Source organism: Myxine glutinosa, chromosome 6, assembly GCF_964187855.1.
Source record: "Myxine glutinosa chromosome 6, kmMyxGlut1.1, whole genome shotgun sequence".
Taxonomy (NCBI): domain Eukaryota; kingdom Metazoa; phylum Chordata; class Myxini; order Myxiniformes; family Myxinidae; genus Myxine; species Myxine glutinosa.
Window position 1 is genome coordinate 135637802 of NC_136266.1, and position 16563 is coordinate 135654364.

Here is a 16563-nt window from a genome sequence, read left to right on the forward strand (position 1 = left end):
AATGTCCATAACCGAAAAGGAAAATATCCCTTCTGCAATAACTGGCTCTTGTTTGTGCTTTTTACTCAATCACCACCATGAGTGGTCTCTGTGGGTCACCACCATGAGTGGTCTCTGTGGGTCACCACCATGAGTGGTCTCTGTGGGTCACCACCATGAGTGGTCTCTGTGGGTCACCACTATGAGTGATGAAAATGAATGCTTCCTTGCTTCCATAATAAGAGACTCTTGATTAAAATCAACAAAATCAAGGAATTGCAGATCACCCGACCCTCCCGAAATTATCTGCGTTGTCTGCTGCAAACAATCTTTCCAGCTTTTGTTAAAGTCTGCCATCTGCTTGACAAGCTTTCACTTTCCACCAATGGTCTCTTCATGCATGGCTGGCCCCTTTCTCCTTGTGTCCAACACCAGAAATCTGCTCTTTATTGAGGGTCATCCCATTCACCCCCCTTTGGATTATTGAGGCTCCTTCATTCCTCTTTTCTCCCGCCTCTGGAACAAACTCCCTCACTCTCTTCAATCCCACTCCACCCTCCAGGTCTTTAAAACGGCTGTTCACCACCATCTCTTATCTTCCCCCATCCAAAACCTTCATCTTTTCTATCCCCGATAATTTCACCCCAATTCCACTTTTTGAAATACCAACTTCTGACCTGGAAGTCCTTGGTGTCCTTGTGTTTTATACTTCTCCCACCCCTTCCCACGCCTCCTCCTCCCGAGCCCTCTCCCTCCCACACATCTCCCTGCTCTCAAATGTTGTGTGCTCTCAAGTGTTTGTGTGCTTCCCATTCTCTTGTCTTCCGCTCCCTCTTTTTATATATTTTGTTTGTCTGGTTGATTTGTTTGTGAAGTAAATGTTAGCTCTTTCACGAGCCTCGATTCAGTATACAAAAAACAAACAAACAAACAAAAAAAAAAAAAAAAAAAATCCTGGCCAAAAACATCGATCTGGTGGCTCATTCGCATCTCAAAAAAAAGAATTGTCATCACTTTGCATTTCAGTTTCATCAAATTGTCATCACTTCCCCCCTTGTGTTTTGACATCAGCAAAAAAATTGTCAAACAAATTACTCCATCACATCGGGCATGTGTGCTTTCATAATCATTGGAAATCCAAGGCACAACCATCAACCACCACGTCACGAGCTAACCGCATTCCCAAACGAGCCTCCCAAGGCCTGTCATTCTTTCTCTTGCCAAGTCTTTCATGGCACCTCCTCAGCTTTTCCTTTTCCTCAAGCTTTTTACGATGACAGCTCTCTTGCACTTCATGGAACGTCCCATAATCCGGCTGTGACATCTGCTCCTCTTAGCACCTTCTTTATGTTCTGTCGCCGTGTAACCTCAACAACCTGACCTCGATCATGAACCTCAGGCTACATGTAAAATTGGATTATAAGACTTGTGAGTCGTACAAATATAAATCATTGTCATTATTATCCTTTATACAGAATCAAGGCTCATGAAGGATCAATATGACCGAAGATCGATATGGACAGTGTGGCGATGGCTGCAGCTAGACCTTGAAGCACTGCAGTGAAAAGTGGGGTTAACTTGACACAGGAAGGAGATTCCACGATTAAGAGAAAAAGGGAAGAAAGGAGTGGACGTGATCATGAAGCGTATATTTTGGTGATTACCTCCACCACAGAAAAATGGAGGAAGTTGTGTTTTCATCCATACCTGTCTGTTTGTCTTTATCCGTTTACTTGTTACTTGCAAAATCGAAGATTTTTCAAGTATATTGGTCTGTTCCGTTTGCGGTTCTGTCTGTTTGTCTGTTTGTCACCAGCCTACAGGTCACAATTCTAAACCGATCGTCACGAAACTTCACCAAGTTGTATATGTCGTCCCAATTGAGAAGCCTATTGATTTTGAGGTCAAAGGTCATCTGGAGGTCAAATTTCTAAAATCTCCATTTTAAATCGGATTGACTTGAAAATTGAACACCATTTGTATATTGAGTCAATAAATTGGGAAATTAACTATTTTTGAGGTCAAAAGGTCAAGGTCAACTCAAGGTCAAATTTTTTAAATCATCAATTTTCATCTAAAAAGCCATCAATTCTCAACCGACTGACTTGAAAATTGAACAGCATTTGCATATCGAGTCAATAAATTGAGAAACATACTATTTTTGAGGTCAAAGTTCAACTCAAGGTCAACCTTCCAAAGGCATCATTTGTCGCCTGAAAAATCGTCACTTTTCTTCCGATTGACCCGAGCTTTGATCAAGATTGTCAATTTAAACTTGATGAAATGGACAATGTGCTGTATCAATGGAATTTTTTTTTCTTGGGGATGGGGGGCGGATTTTGCAAGTATCGTGCTCTGCATGACGTCTTCTTGTTTGACTCTGTTTGTCTGTGAACAGAATGTCTCAAAAGGTTGTGGACGGATTCAGACGAAATTTGGTGGAGAGGTTCGGTGTATGACAAGGACAAATTGATGAGATTTTGGTAAAGATCCGGATCCGCATCTGGATCCGAGAGTATTTTTAAGTGATTCTTCACCAATGAGTGTTCGGGCTGAAACCGATATATATCACGATATCTCAAAAGGTTGTGGACGCATTCCAACGCATTTTGGTGGACAGATTGGGTGTGTGACAAGGAAGAATTGATTCAATTTTTTGGAAGATCCGGATCCGGATCCGGATCAGATAATTTTTTACTTTTTTAAAAATTGATTCTTCATTATTACCTTCGCAAAAGCGGAAGGTTATGTTTTGATCGCTGTGTATTTATTTGTATGTCTGTGTGTGTGTGTGTATGTTATTCGCATAACTCAAAAAGTATTCAACCGAATTGCATGAAATTTGGTGGGATGATTGGTTATTATACGGGACACATTTGATTAGATTTTGGGAGCAATCGGGTCAAAGGTCAAGGTCAAGGTCACGAAAAGGTCAAAATCGTATTTTTACCAAGTACAGAACAGTAGCTGCGGCGAAGGTATGCGCTCTACCGAGTGCGATTCTTCATTATTGTGAGATGGGGCCAAAAACGTAATGTAGCACGATATCTCAAAAGGTTGCAGATGACTTATGACAAAACTAGGTGGATGAGTTGAGTAGGTGATAAGAACAAGGCGATTAGATTTTGGTCCACTTCTGGATCTAGATCTGGCCTTGTCAGTAGATACAAAACATAACTGTTCAGCCTGGAGGAGGTACGCTCTTCTCTACCGAGTGCCATTCTAGTGCTTCTTGAGTATGTTTTGTTCTTCTCTCTGACTGGTTTACAAGCCACATCATATATAATGAGGGCAGTTCAGGGTTGTTGTGGGCCTTCTTTCCCTCGAGAATATCAATCCCAATGGGAGGTTGATCAAACCTCACCTTCATTCCCTTGATACACGTACACAATTGTTCCATCCATGTGTATAGGCCTACAATTTGCCTTGATGCCATCTGTGTAGGCAACTTTAGGATGTGAACACAGCCGATCCGGGATACATGATTTGACGTCTTCATAATCAGTAAACTTAATTCCAACCAAATATATTTGAATGGTCCATAACCTGAATGTAAATCCAAAGGTGACTGGTCTGGATTGTACGGAGAACAACTTCGAATGTCCCAATCCATGTCTGCTTGAGTACCCAGGTACTTTGAGGTTCAATAGAGGAGAGGTCCTTTGGAAATCACCTTGCACTATCCTTATTGAATTACAAGCGAGGATGAATGATTATTTCCACACTTTCAACACGATAACTCCAATTTTCTGCAATTTCGTGTTAAGTAATCAGATATTTCTCTGAAATAATCTGTTCAACACGTTTTAATGTACGCTCGAGTGAAAGTAGTTGGTTGCTTGTGAAAAAGGTCAAGATCACTCACCGATTCACGGCCGTTTTGAACCCACCGCACCACTTAAACACACAGCCCGGTGTTGGCTTAACGGTTAAGGGGGATGGCTTGAGATCTTAGGGTCCTGAGTTTGAACCGCTGTGATGTCGTTGAATTAACACCGGGTGAGTTGACTCAGCCCGTCATCCTGCCATGGTCGGTAAGATGAGTACAAGCTGACTGGGTAAGGGGGGCACTGCATCAGGGGCACAGCTATGCTGCCAGAAGGATGATGCAACCAGCAGCCATATGCTGCACATGGACAACCGCCACTTAAACACACAACTCCATAAAAGGCGTGCATCATTACATTAGACAGACAGTCTCATGTGAATTTCAACTTGTAGAAGGAACATATTGATAAACTTTTCATGAAACGTGTTGGCTGCTATCTTGGTTTTCCCCAGTGATGTCGCTTCCTATAAAACTTAGACATCAATGTGAAGAAAAACAGCGAAGACAATTTCATTACATAAAATTTCAGTGTTGAACTAGTTCTTTTTACAGGTTCTAGAATAAAAAGTACAGGTAAACCTTGTACAATTAATGATACTGTATCGTAATTTGAACGTCACTCGATATCGCGCATACCTCCGCCAGGCTGAACAGTTTACGTTTTGTATCCCAATGATCGGCCAGATCTGGATTCGTCCAGACTCATCCATCTAGTTTTCTCACAACTCTTCCATAACATCTTGAAATATCATGTTATATATCGTTTTTGGCCCGATCACTCAATGGTGAAGAATCATTTAGAGATTTTAAAAAAAATATTCGTATCTTTACCAAAATTGAAACAATTCTTCCTTGTCACACACCCAACCTGTCCACCAGGTTTGGTCCAAATCCATCTGTAACTTTTTGAGATGTCGTGCTATATATTTTTCCCCATCTCTCAATGGTGAAGAATCACTCAAAAAAATTATCCGCTCCGGATTCGGATCTTCAACAAAATCTAATCAATTCTTCCCTGTCACACACAAAACTTGTCCAATAATTTCATCCGAATCTGTTTACAACTTATTGAGATATCCTGCTCACAGACAAACAGACAGACAATTGGTGAAAACACAAGCTCGATCCGCCTTCAGTGGCGCATCGAAAAATCCTATGATTCATACAATGTACTAAAGATAATAGATCCAAAACATATAATGATGAGTTTAAGCAGAGTAGGGAAAGAAACAGCAAAAGGTATGTTGAACTCGACAAATTGGACTTTCACACCTGAAAAGAAACCTTACCCATAACCAAGCTCTACACTTTAGCAAAACAAAGTCCTGTAAACTCGAACATCAACGAAGCATCTAGAAAGTAAATAAAATGGAAACAAGTACAGATACATTCAAAGTACACCGCTCCCATGCCAAATAAATAAATATCCTCCAGTGCGGCACATAGAGACGGTTTTGGGAGGGAGCGGTGTACAATAATTGATTGGTTAATTGCATAATTAAAATCAATACAAAATAATCGTATTTCTTAATTGGCTAATAGCATACCCCAATCACCCGTGTGTTCATCCGAAGCTGTAACTTTTTGAAAAGTAATTAAAGAGGTCATTAATCGAAAGAAAAAAAAATTCATTATAATAAATCGATTAATTGACACAGGAAGTAGATTCCACGATTAAAAGAATCCTTTATAGCCACAATAAATGAATCTATAAATCAAAAATATCCTTTATAGCCACATCACTTGGTTACTGTCATGTCTGAATATCAGTTTCTCAGCTCAAAGGTTGCCTGAGATATTGCCTAGATAAGAAACAAAATAACAAGAAAAAGAGCAATCAGAGATTGCAAACCCGAGCCAGGATGTATTTTCAGTGTTTTTAAGGCTTTTGTGTTAAAACAAATATGGCGGCCGAACCACGTGACCGATGACGTCATCATTTTTTTTTTCTCCACCAGTTTATGCCGACATGACACTCAAGAAATTTCATCTTGATTGCATGAAGTTTTGTAGTTGTCGAATTATGACGTCATAATTGAGGCACCTATGACATCATCATTAACATATTTTATTCCCCATAGAGAGTTCTTTACAATGAGCCATCTCTCAATTTTTTCTATTCAGCGCTTTCAGAGATATTGAGGTGCAAAATTTTTTGGATTTTCAAAGATGGCGGCCGAATCACGTGACCTATGACATCATAATTATCATAAAAAATCCTACAGGTGGAGGTGCACCTATGGTGAAAATTTCCTGTCAATCGGACCAACCGTTGCAGAGAAAATCATATTTATTCTGTGCGGACAAACAAACAAACAGACTCAAATGCAATACCCTCTCCTCTGGCGAGGGTAATAAGTCATTAGTAATGAAAATAAATAAATAATAATGGTAAAATAATTAAATTATTAATAATTTGGCTAACGGAATACCTAAACCACCACCATTTCATCCGAATTTGTAACTTATAAAAATAATTAAGGCATTAATCAAATAATTAAAGAATTAATCGATTAATCAATAAATCCAAAAATACCTTTACAGCCAAATCACTTTATCATTGTCGTGTCCAAATATCAGCTTCCTAGCTCAGAAGGTGCCTGAGATATTGACCAGATAAGAAAAGAAATAAATAAGTACTTAATTAATCAATAATAATTAAGTAATTGACCAATTAATTGATTAATAAAAAAAAATATATATATATATATATATACCATTTTTGCCAAAACATGTGTGCACTATTGTGCCCAAATTTCAGCTTCCTAGCTCAAAGGATGGCTGAGATATCGCCCAAACAAGCAAACAAACAAGAAATAAAACAAACAAACGAACAAGAAATAAAACAAACAAATAAACAAGAAAACAAGAAACCGGAGTGAAAACTGAGTACTCCCTTTCAGCGCACGTCATCACCGGGCCCCCTTCGGTGCCCGGTGATGACGTCATGCAGCGCCTGGAGATGGAATTGGAAAGGAGTGGCATACAACATACAAAGTAAATAAAATGAAGGCATACTTTTAGGAAACACAAAGGGATGTGCAACAAAGTTTATACTTCATGCAACTATCTTTAGACCCTTGGTACAACCATCGTACCTGCTCACGCTCTCACATGTCTGGAAAGGTCCATGTAAAACTTGCACTTGGAATGTCCTTAGTGGCTGTTTACATATGTACATGTTATTCAAGGCATGTTTGTTGATGTAGTAAGCACGTTGTGATATTAAACATCGAAAATATTTCTACCCACACCATACTATGGGGTTGTTTTTCACACACACCTGCCCAAGGGTGCACTCTACTCCTCCCAGGAAGTTGTCGTCTTTTGGAACGAGGCGCCCAGGAGCCACGTCGATGACCTCGAAACGAAGCCTCTGCACCTCTTCAAAATAATAATCCACCGTGAAGACTTTGGCAAACACAGGATTCTGCGTGCTCTTCATTACCTCCGTACGGTCCACCTGAAAAGTTGATGTTTTGACAAACTTTTCATTACAATAGCCTTCTGTATTTCACAAGAAGATGAGCAGCTAGGTTATAGATTGCTTTTATCATGTTCACTTATTTCAGATATCATTTTTCTCTTTTATTGACAGTTTGGAGGAGAAGAAAACGGAAGCATAGACAAAAATCATAAAAGTGTCCTGAGAAAATAAGCACAAGTTTAACATCTTATCAGGAACTCCTGTGCAAAACCAATTGAAAACCACCAAAGAAAAATATAGAGGTTCGGGTTAGAAACCACCCGGCATTGCCCGGGTTCTTTTTGAATAAATTTACAACTATAATTCAGCTTTTACTCGCAGCCATAGAAGATTGACTGCTATAATTCAGCTCAGCTTTTAATTGCGAAATGGGCCCAGCCCGGCCGAGACGGCCTCGACCGGCCTCGCCACCTAGCCTATAACCTTCCCGGGGCCCGTCCCGACATTTTTGGTTCTTTTTGAATAAATTTACAACTATAATTCAGCTTTTACCCGCGGCCGTAGAAGATTGACTACTATAATTCAGCTCAGCTTTTAATTGCGAAATGGGCCCAGCCCAGCCGAGGCGGCCTCGACCGGCCTCGCCACCTAGCCTATAACCTTCCCGGGGCCCGTCCTGACATTTTTGGTTCTTTTGGAATGAATTTACTACTATAATTCAGCTTTTACCCACGGCCGTAGAAGATTGACTACTATAATTCAGCTCAGCCTTTCATTCCGAAATGGTCCCAGCCCGGCCGAGGCGGCCTCGACCGGCCTCGCCACCTAGCCTAAAGCCTTCCCGGGGCCCGTCCCGACATTTTTTGTTTCAGAGGTTTCCTCCCATCTTTCACCGTTCAGGAGATTAGCGCGTGCAGACAAACAAACAAACAAACAAAAACTTTCTTTTATATATGTAGAAGAAGAAGATTTTCCCGGAAAGAACAGTGTGGCAAGATATGCCATCCCCTATGCCCTCTCACAATTAAAAGAGGGAATTCCATTTGGTGGAAAATCCGGAGTGTTATATTCTGCCTGCAAGGATTGTGGTAAAGCTGGAAGAAATGTGAAATTAATATTGGAAGACCATGAAAGGGTAATGCGGTTGGGCAGATTATGACAGTCAGCTACAAATACGTCTGGACACGGGTTTCACCTTGGTGGAGAACCCGCATACAAGGTATCGCATGCAATAAATACCAGCCATTGGTACTTGAGGCCTGGCATAGAAAAGCCAAGAAGGTGGTCTAACCACTGAAACAATTGATAACCCCACAGAATATAATCCTCTCATATATATTACAAGAATAGGATGGTGGAAGGTGGAAATTACCAAAAAAAAGGTAAGGAGACAACACCAGCATCGCTTGCATGCATCGCCAAAAAACTAAGCGATGCTACACCGGCACACAGCTTCATCACCCAGGCACACCTCCTGACAGAGGCAGTCGCACTGATCTCAACCAGCACCTGCTTGCCTCGAAAGTACATGACCAGCTTGCCATTACACTCTACCTAAAGCAGCACCCACATAATTCAGAAAGGAGGAAACAGCAACTAGATGCTCCCCCAGAAGTGCACGAAGAGGGAAGTATTTGCATATCCCTGCACCTACATCCATATAATACGAGATCACACCAGTTGTAACCTAGAAAATAACAGAACCCATGAGAATGGCATGACTTTATCCTGAAACCCTAAAAATCCATCCTTTGGAATGTGGCCGAAAATGAGCTGCAAATAGGGGAAAAAGCTGGTGCTGAGAGCCGGAGCTGGAGCAGATTGAAGCTTTGGGAAGTCGTGAATCATGAATGAAACGGCACCTGAGGCTAAGTCTGGTCTTTCTTGTTTATTTGAAGTTGATGAAGTGCAGCTTGGTAAAAATTGGTTGGCTGTACTTTTTTCTGAACACACACACAAACACACACACACACACACACACACACACACACACACACACACACACACACGCACACACTACCTTGCTCACCTTAGAAACAATGACTATACGCTGCTTATTGTAGTTGATGTGATACTGGGTGGAAACTTACATTTGTTTGCTATATTAGTTTCGCCTCCTTCTATCACATACAGCTCATCATCGAGGTCTCTTGTGTGGTCTGGTGACTTGAGTAACAAAAGTAATGCGAAAAAAGGTTTAGGCTCACATCCATAAACTAGAACGGCATTCGATAGAGCGCACACCTCCGCCAGGCTGAACAGTTTATGTTTTGATCGGACTGATATGCCTGATCTGTATCTGAACCTCAACCAAATTATACTATGCTATACCACCTTTAAAGGCCATTTTACCCCACAGAGCAGGGATTGGCCTTTTTCGGGCCCCGTGGTCCCGTTTTTGAAGCAATGTTTTATGGCCGGATGCCCTTCCTGCCACCAACCCTGTTAGTCGCCTCTTGCGACACAATTACTCAATTTGCCTGGTACTGGTACTCAATGCCTGGTACCAGTGAACTGGTACTCAATTTTCCGACCTCGGAAGGATGCCAGGCTGAGTCAACCCCCCTAGAGTTAATTCAGCGATCGACCGGGATTCGAACCCAGGATCCTAGGATCCCAAGCCAGCACCCTAACCGCTACGCCGGCACCCTAACCGCGAAGCCGGCACCCTAATCGCTAAGCCGGCACCCAAACCGCTAAGCCGGCACCCTAACCGCTAAGCCGGCACCCTAACCGCTAAGCCGGCACCCTAACCGCTAAGCCGGCACCCGAACCGCTAAGCCGGCACCCTAACCGCTAAGCCGGCACCCTAACCGCTAAGCCGGCACCATATCCGCTAAGCCGGCGTCCTAACCGCTAAGCCGGCGTCCTAACCGCTAAGCCGGCGTCCTAACCGCTAAGCCGGCGTCCTAACCGCTAAGCCGGCACCCTAACCGCTAAGCCGGCACCCAAACCGCTAAGCCGGCACCCTAACCGCTAAGCCGGCACCCTAACCGCTAAGCCGGCACCCTAACCGCTAGGCCGGCACCCTAACCGCTAACCCGGCACCCTAACCGCTAAGCCGGCACCCTAACCGCTAAGCCGGCACCCTAACCGCTAAGCCGGCACCCGAACCGCTAAGCCGGCCCCCGAACCGCTAAGCCGGCACCCGAACCGCTAACCCGGCACCCTAACCGCTAAGCCGGCACCCTAACCGCTAAGCCGCCACCCTAACCGCTAAGCCGGCACCCTAACCGATAAGCCGGCACCCTAACCGCTAAGCCGGCACCCGAACCGCTAAGCCGGCATCCTAACCGCTAAGCCGGCACCCTAACCGCTAAGCCGGCACCCTAACCGCTAAGCAGGCAACCTAACCGCTAAGCCGGCACCCTAACCGCTAAGCCGGCACCCTAACCGCTAAGCCGGCACCCTCACCGCTAAGCCGGCACCCTCACCGCTAAGCCGGCACCCTCACCGCTAAGCCGGCACCCTCACCGCTAAGCCGGCACCCTAACCGCTAAGCCGGCACCCGAACCGCTAAGCCGGCACCCTAACCGCTAAGCCGGCACCCTAACCGCTAAGCCGGCACCCTAACCGCTAAGCCGGCACCCTAACCGCTAAGCCGGCACCCTATCCGCTAAGCCGGCCCCCTAACCGCTAAGCCGGCGCCCTTTCCGCTAAGCCGGCACCCTAACCGCTAAGCCGGCACCCTAACCGCTAAGCCGGCACCATAACCGCTAAGCCGGCACCCTAACCGCTAAGCCGGCACCCTAACCGCTAAGCCGGCACCCTAACCGCTAAGCCGGCACCCTAACCGCTAAGCCGGCACCCTAACCGCTAAGCCGGCACCCTAACCGCGAAGCCGGCACCCTAACCGCTAAGCCGGCACCCTAACCGCTAAGCCGGCACCCTAACCGCTAAGCCGGAACCCTAACCGCTAAGCCGGCACCCTAACCGCTAGGCCGGCACCCAAACCGCTAAGCCGGCACCCTATCCGCTAAGCCGGCACCCTAACCGCTAAGCCGGCACCCTAATCGCTAAGCCGGCACCCTAACCGCTAAGCCGGCACCCTAACCGCTAAGCCGGCACCCTAACCGCTAAGCCGGCACCCTAACCGCTAAGCCGGCACCCTAACCGCTAAGCCGGCACCCTAACCGCTAAGCCGGCACCCTAACCGCTAAGCCGGCACCCTAACCGCTAAGCCGGCACCCTAACCGCTAAGCCGGCACCCTAACCGCTAAGCCGGCACCCTAACCGCTAAGCCGGCACCCTAACCGCTAAGCCGGCACCCTAACCGCTAAGCCGGCACCCTAACCGCTAAGCCGGAACCCTAACCGCTAAGCCGGCACCCTAACCGCTAAGCCGGCACCCTATCCGCTAAGCCAACACCAGGCTATTAACCTCAACCAAAATCTAATCGGATTATTCTTGTCACACACCCAAACTGTCCACCAAGTTTCGTCCTCATCCATCCACAACTTCTTGAGATATCATGCTATACAGGGTGGGCCATTTATCTATCCCCAGTTTTGAACCCCTGTATATCTGCTGCGAAGAAACAAAATCAAACAAAATATTTACAAGATATACGTAGGTACGTACGCCAAGTTTTTGTGGAAATTTTATTCTTAAATTCAGAAGTGTACAAAATTAGTTGCACTTCTCATTTCAACAAGCATATCCTGACGCTGTGTGGACTGTGCTTCCCTGCTGACAGACCTCTGGTAGCTTGCACCTGGACTGTGCTTCCCTGCTGACAGACCTCTGGTAACTTGTACCTGGACTGTGCTTCCCTGCTGACGGATCTCTGGTAGCTTGTACTTTGACTGTGCTTCCCTGCTGACAGACCTCTGGTAGCTTGTACCTGGACTGTGCTTCCCTGCTGACAGACCTCTGGTAGCTTGCACCTGGACTGTGCTTCCCTGCTGACAGACCTCTGGTAGCTTGTACCTGGACTGTGCTTCCCTGCTGACAGACCACTGGTAGCTTGCACCCGGACTGTGCTTCCCTGCTGACAGACCTCTGGTAGCTTGCACCTGTTGCTGCGTTTGAGCCTGGGAAGTAACTGTTGAAATCTATCAATCCGGGTTCTTCCGGACATCTTTGTTCTATGTTCCTTTCACATGTCCTTGTACTTCTTGCTTTTTCTTTATTTCTCTCTTTCTTAAACTACCTCTCTAAAGAGAAGTGAATTCTTGCAGAATTTTTTCTGCAAGTAGCTGCACCTGGATGGGTTTGAGGGTTGTGGAGTAGCGGCTGGAACCCAAATCCTATCCAGGTTCCTCCCGATGACTCCATCTTTGCTCTTTGCTTATCCAGGTTCCTCCCGATGACTCCATCTTTGCTCTTTGCTTATCCAGGTTCCTCCTGATGACTCCATCTTTGCTCTTTGCTGATCCAGGTTCCTTCTGATGACTCCATCTTTGCTCTTTGCTTATCCAGGTTCCTCCCGATGACTCCATCTTTGCTCTTTGCTTATCCAGGTTCCTTCTGATGACTTCATCTTTGCTCTTTGCTTATCCAGGTTCCTTCTGATGACTCCATCTTTGCTCTTTGCTTATCCAGGTTCCTCCCGATGACTTCATCTTTGCTCTTTGCTTATCCAGGTTCCTTCTGATGACTCCATCTTTGCTCTTTGCTTATCCAGGTTCCTCCCGATGACTATCTTTGCTCTTGTTTATCCAGGTTCCTTCTGATGTACTCCATCTGACTCCTTCCTTCTGACTCCAATGCAGTATGTATTGGGTTTTCCATATGAATTTCGATGTGATTTCCATCATTTTCAAACAGTGTATGCATACTTTTGCCTTTCTCCAAGACCACTTTCTGTTACATTCTGACTGTAATTTCTCCAAAAGCTGCTATAATCTGCTCTTTCAGGTCTTCATTGTTTGCTGGTTGAGTTGCGTGAATCTTGCACTTTAAAAACCCCACAAAAAGAAATTGCATAGGGTGAGGTGTGGCGAACAAGGAGGCCAGGCCATATTGATGTTTTTACCTCCGCCACTGAAGGTCGATGGAGATTATGTTTTCACCCCTGTTTGTCTGTTTGACTGTCTGTTTGACTGACTGTTTGACTGTCTGTTTGACTGTCTGTCTGACTGTCTGTCTGTTTGACTGTCTTTGTGTTTGACTGTCTGTGTGTTATGTGTGCAGGATAGGTATAAAACGCAAGGACACCAAGGACTTCCAGGAAAGAAGTCAAAAGTCACCTCAAAAAAGTGGATTTGGGGTGAAATTAGCAGGGGTAGAAAAGATCAAGGTTTTGGATTGGGGAAGATAAGAGATGGTGGTGAACAGCCGTTTTAAAGACCTGGAGGGAGGAGTGGGATTGAAGAGAGTGAGGGAGTTTGTTCCAGAGGCGGGAGAAAAGAGGAATGAAGGAGTGAAGGTGAGCAGAGAGTCTTGATTTTGGCAGTTTAACCATAAGAGGGTTGCAGGCAGATCTTGTGCGACCTGCAGGAATATTTGGGGGACAGAGCCCAGAGAGAGCTGGGGGAGCAAGGCCGGAGAGGAGTCGGTAGAAGACGGAAAGACCACCAACCTGCCTGCGGTGATTAAGTGAAAGGCCCTCGGAGATAGCGTCATCGCGGGAGATTCCAATGATTCTGAACGCTTTGGTTTCAACAGCGTGAAGACGAGCTAGGTGTGAGGCAGAAGCACCAGCCCAGAGGGGAGAGCAGTACTCCATTGAGCTGCGGATGAACGCCTTGTATGTGGTGAGGAGCTCAGGTGTGCCAAGGAAGGACTTCGCACGACGGAGGATGCCAAGTCGGCGACTGGCTTGGAGGCCAGCTTGGAAATGTGGTTTTCCCAAGAAAGATCATGGCAGATAGCGAGACCCAAAAGCTTGAGTGACAGAACTTCTTGGAGAGGATTATTCAGAAAGTAGATGGGAGGGTTGTCCAGTCGGTCTTTTCGGAGAGACATCGTAAGAGTGTGAGATTTGTCAGGATTGAAAGACATGTTCCACTTGTTTGCCCAGTCTGTGATTTTGTCCAGGTCTGCAGAGAGTGAGGAGGCTGCGGACTGCCGATCTGAGGGATGAGGAATGGTGCGGCAGAGAGTGGAGTCATCAGCAAAGAGATAGAGAGGATTTTCAAGAGAGTCAGAGAGATCATTGATGAAGACCAGAAAAAGCACAGGGCCCAGAACACTGCCTTGGGGAACTCCAGCCTGAACAGGAAGAGGAGATGAGAGAAACCCATTCAGGGCCACACGTTGACTACGACTAGAGAGGAAGTCCGCCAGCCACGTGTGGAGATTTCCATGGATACCAAAGGAGGAGAGTTTGGTGAGCAGAGCGGGGTGCCAGACCGTATCGAAGGCACGTGATATGTCGAGGGAGACAGCTCTAATTTCCTGTTTGGCATTGAGGACCTCCATCCATTGTTGAGACAGCAGAAGCAGCATGTCCAGAGTAGAGTGACCTGGTCTGAAACCAAATTGATGATCAGAGATCAAGCCATTGGAGCAGAGGAAAGATTTCATATCCGAAGCAATGATGGATTCCATGACTTTGCTGATAATTGGGAGAAGGCTGATTGGTCTGTCGTTGCTAGGATCTGTTTTTGCACCTTTTTTGTGCAAAGTGGTGATGTTGGCTGATTTCCAAGCAGATGGCAGTTGACCTTGAGCAAAAGAGAGGGTGAAGAGAACAGAGAGAAGGAGTGAAAGAGCAGAAGAACAGGATTTTAGGACCCGTGGGCTGATGCCGTCAGGTCCAGTTGCAGAATCAGAGTCGAGGGTTGACAGAAACTTTTCCACCTTGTCAGGAGGAAAGGACACGGAGTCCAGGAGCAGCTGGGTACGACTGGGTATTGTTGTTTATATTGCAAATAACTAATTTTGTACACTTCTGAATTCAATAAAATATTCACCACAAAAACTTGAAATATGTACCTATATACTGTAAATATTTTATATGGATGAGGTGAGTCGAAAGGAGCGCGTTTTGTTTTTTGACCAGTTTGACAAACTGACCAGTTTTTTTTTTTTTTTTTATACTGTAAATATTTTGTTCCATTTTGTTTCTTAATAACATAATTACAGGGGGTTCAAAATTTGGAGTAGTTAATAGTCCACCCTGTATATCATTTTTGGCCCTGTATATCGTTTTGAAGAATCACTTGGAATTGAAAAGAAATCCTGAACCGGATCTTCACCAAAATCGAACCAATTTGTCGTCACACACCCAACCTCTCCAAATCCGTCCATAACTTTTTGAGATATCCTGCTCACAGATACACAGACAGACAGACAGACAGTGGTGAAAACATAACCTCCGTTCACCTTCGGTGGTGGTGGTGGTGGGTAGGAAACAAGAAGCATGTCAATTATTTTGTCCAATTTTACACCTGATCTATAAATACTCCTCTTCTCCAAATTATATGCCATCATGCATTGGAAATATCCGTATGGATGCTCTTGACCTCTAAAGGAGCAGCCTACGGTCTGGCACGCAACCCCACATGGATCCGGAGCTCTACAATCGCAGCATGCTACTTCCTTGATGTGCAAAACAGCTCTTGATGTGCAAAACAGCCCTTGATGTGCAAAACAGTTCTTGATGGCATAATTTCGTGTACCCTTGCACCGGCAGTAAAAGATCCACAGGGCACCATATTAGGTCAAATACCATTTCATTCTCACATTAATGACCATCAGCTTCACTGAACAGTGACTTTGAAATTTATTCTTCTGGCTCTACTTGAAACACAAGGATAAAATAAATAATATGAAATGTACTTTCATTCATTTAGAGACACGTCCAAGTTAAGGAATTTGACTGTTTGATGCTCCCATCTGAGCACAAGTACGATGCTGGGATTGCAAGTTCAAATCTCATGTATTGTGTTGGTTTGTCCATTTGAAGAGGATTGGATGACCTGAGTGGCAATACCAGTTAGCAGTTAACAAATAATGTAAGTATTAAATTTTTTGGACTTCAGGCATGGACAGCTGGTTCGTGAAAGACTTAGGTAAATATTGGCGAATGACAAACGATGTACCAATAAATTCCACATTCCTGTGCCACCTTCATTCGAATATCAAGCATTGACATTAGGTTCGTGAAGGACTTGGACAAAAAACATACCCAGTCTGAATCTTGCTGTATCCAGTCAATGGCGAAACTGCAACTGGGGAATCCGCGAATGTCACGGATGGAAACCCTTACGTCATTTCCTCATTCTGTTTAAACTCAATATCTCTAAATTTTCATTCCAAATAGCATCATTCATCATTCCAATCACAAATGAATACTATAATATTATTATATCAAAATATAATGTCAAATCAAGATTGTATTGAGATATTATCAAACCAGCGAACCGTTGTCATCTGTTCA

General features: G+C 44.7%; 1 protein-coding gene across 1 annotated transcript in view; it reads right to left on the reverse strand.

Moving 5' to 3' along the window:
- Positions 1 to 16563, reverse strand: part of LOC137429266 (copine-4-like) — a 197883-nt gene that overhangs the window by 147412 nt on the left and 33908 nt on the right. The window contains exon 3 of the mRNA XM_068119238.2: positions 7092 to 7271. Coding sequence (XP_067975339.1) covers positions 7092 to 7271 — 180 coding nt within the window. The remainder of the gene's footprint in view (positions 1 to 7091; positions 7272 to 16563) is intronic.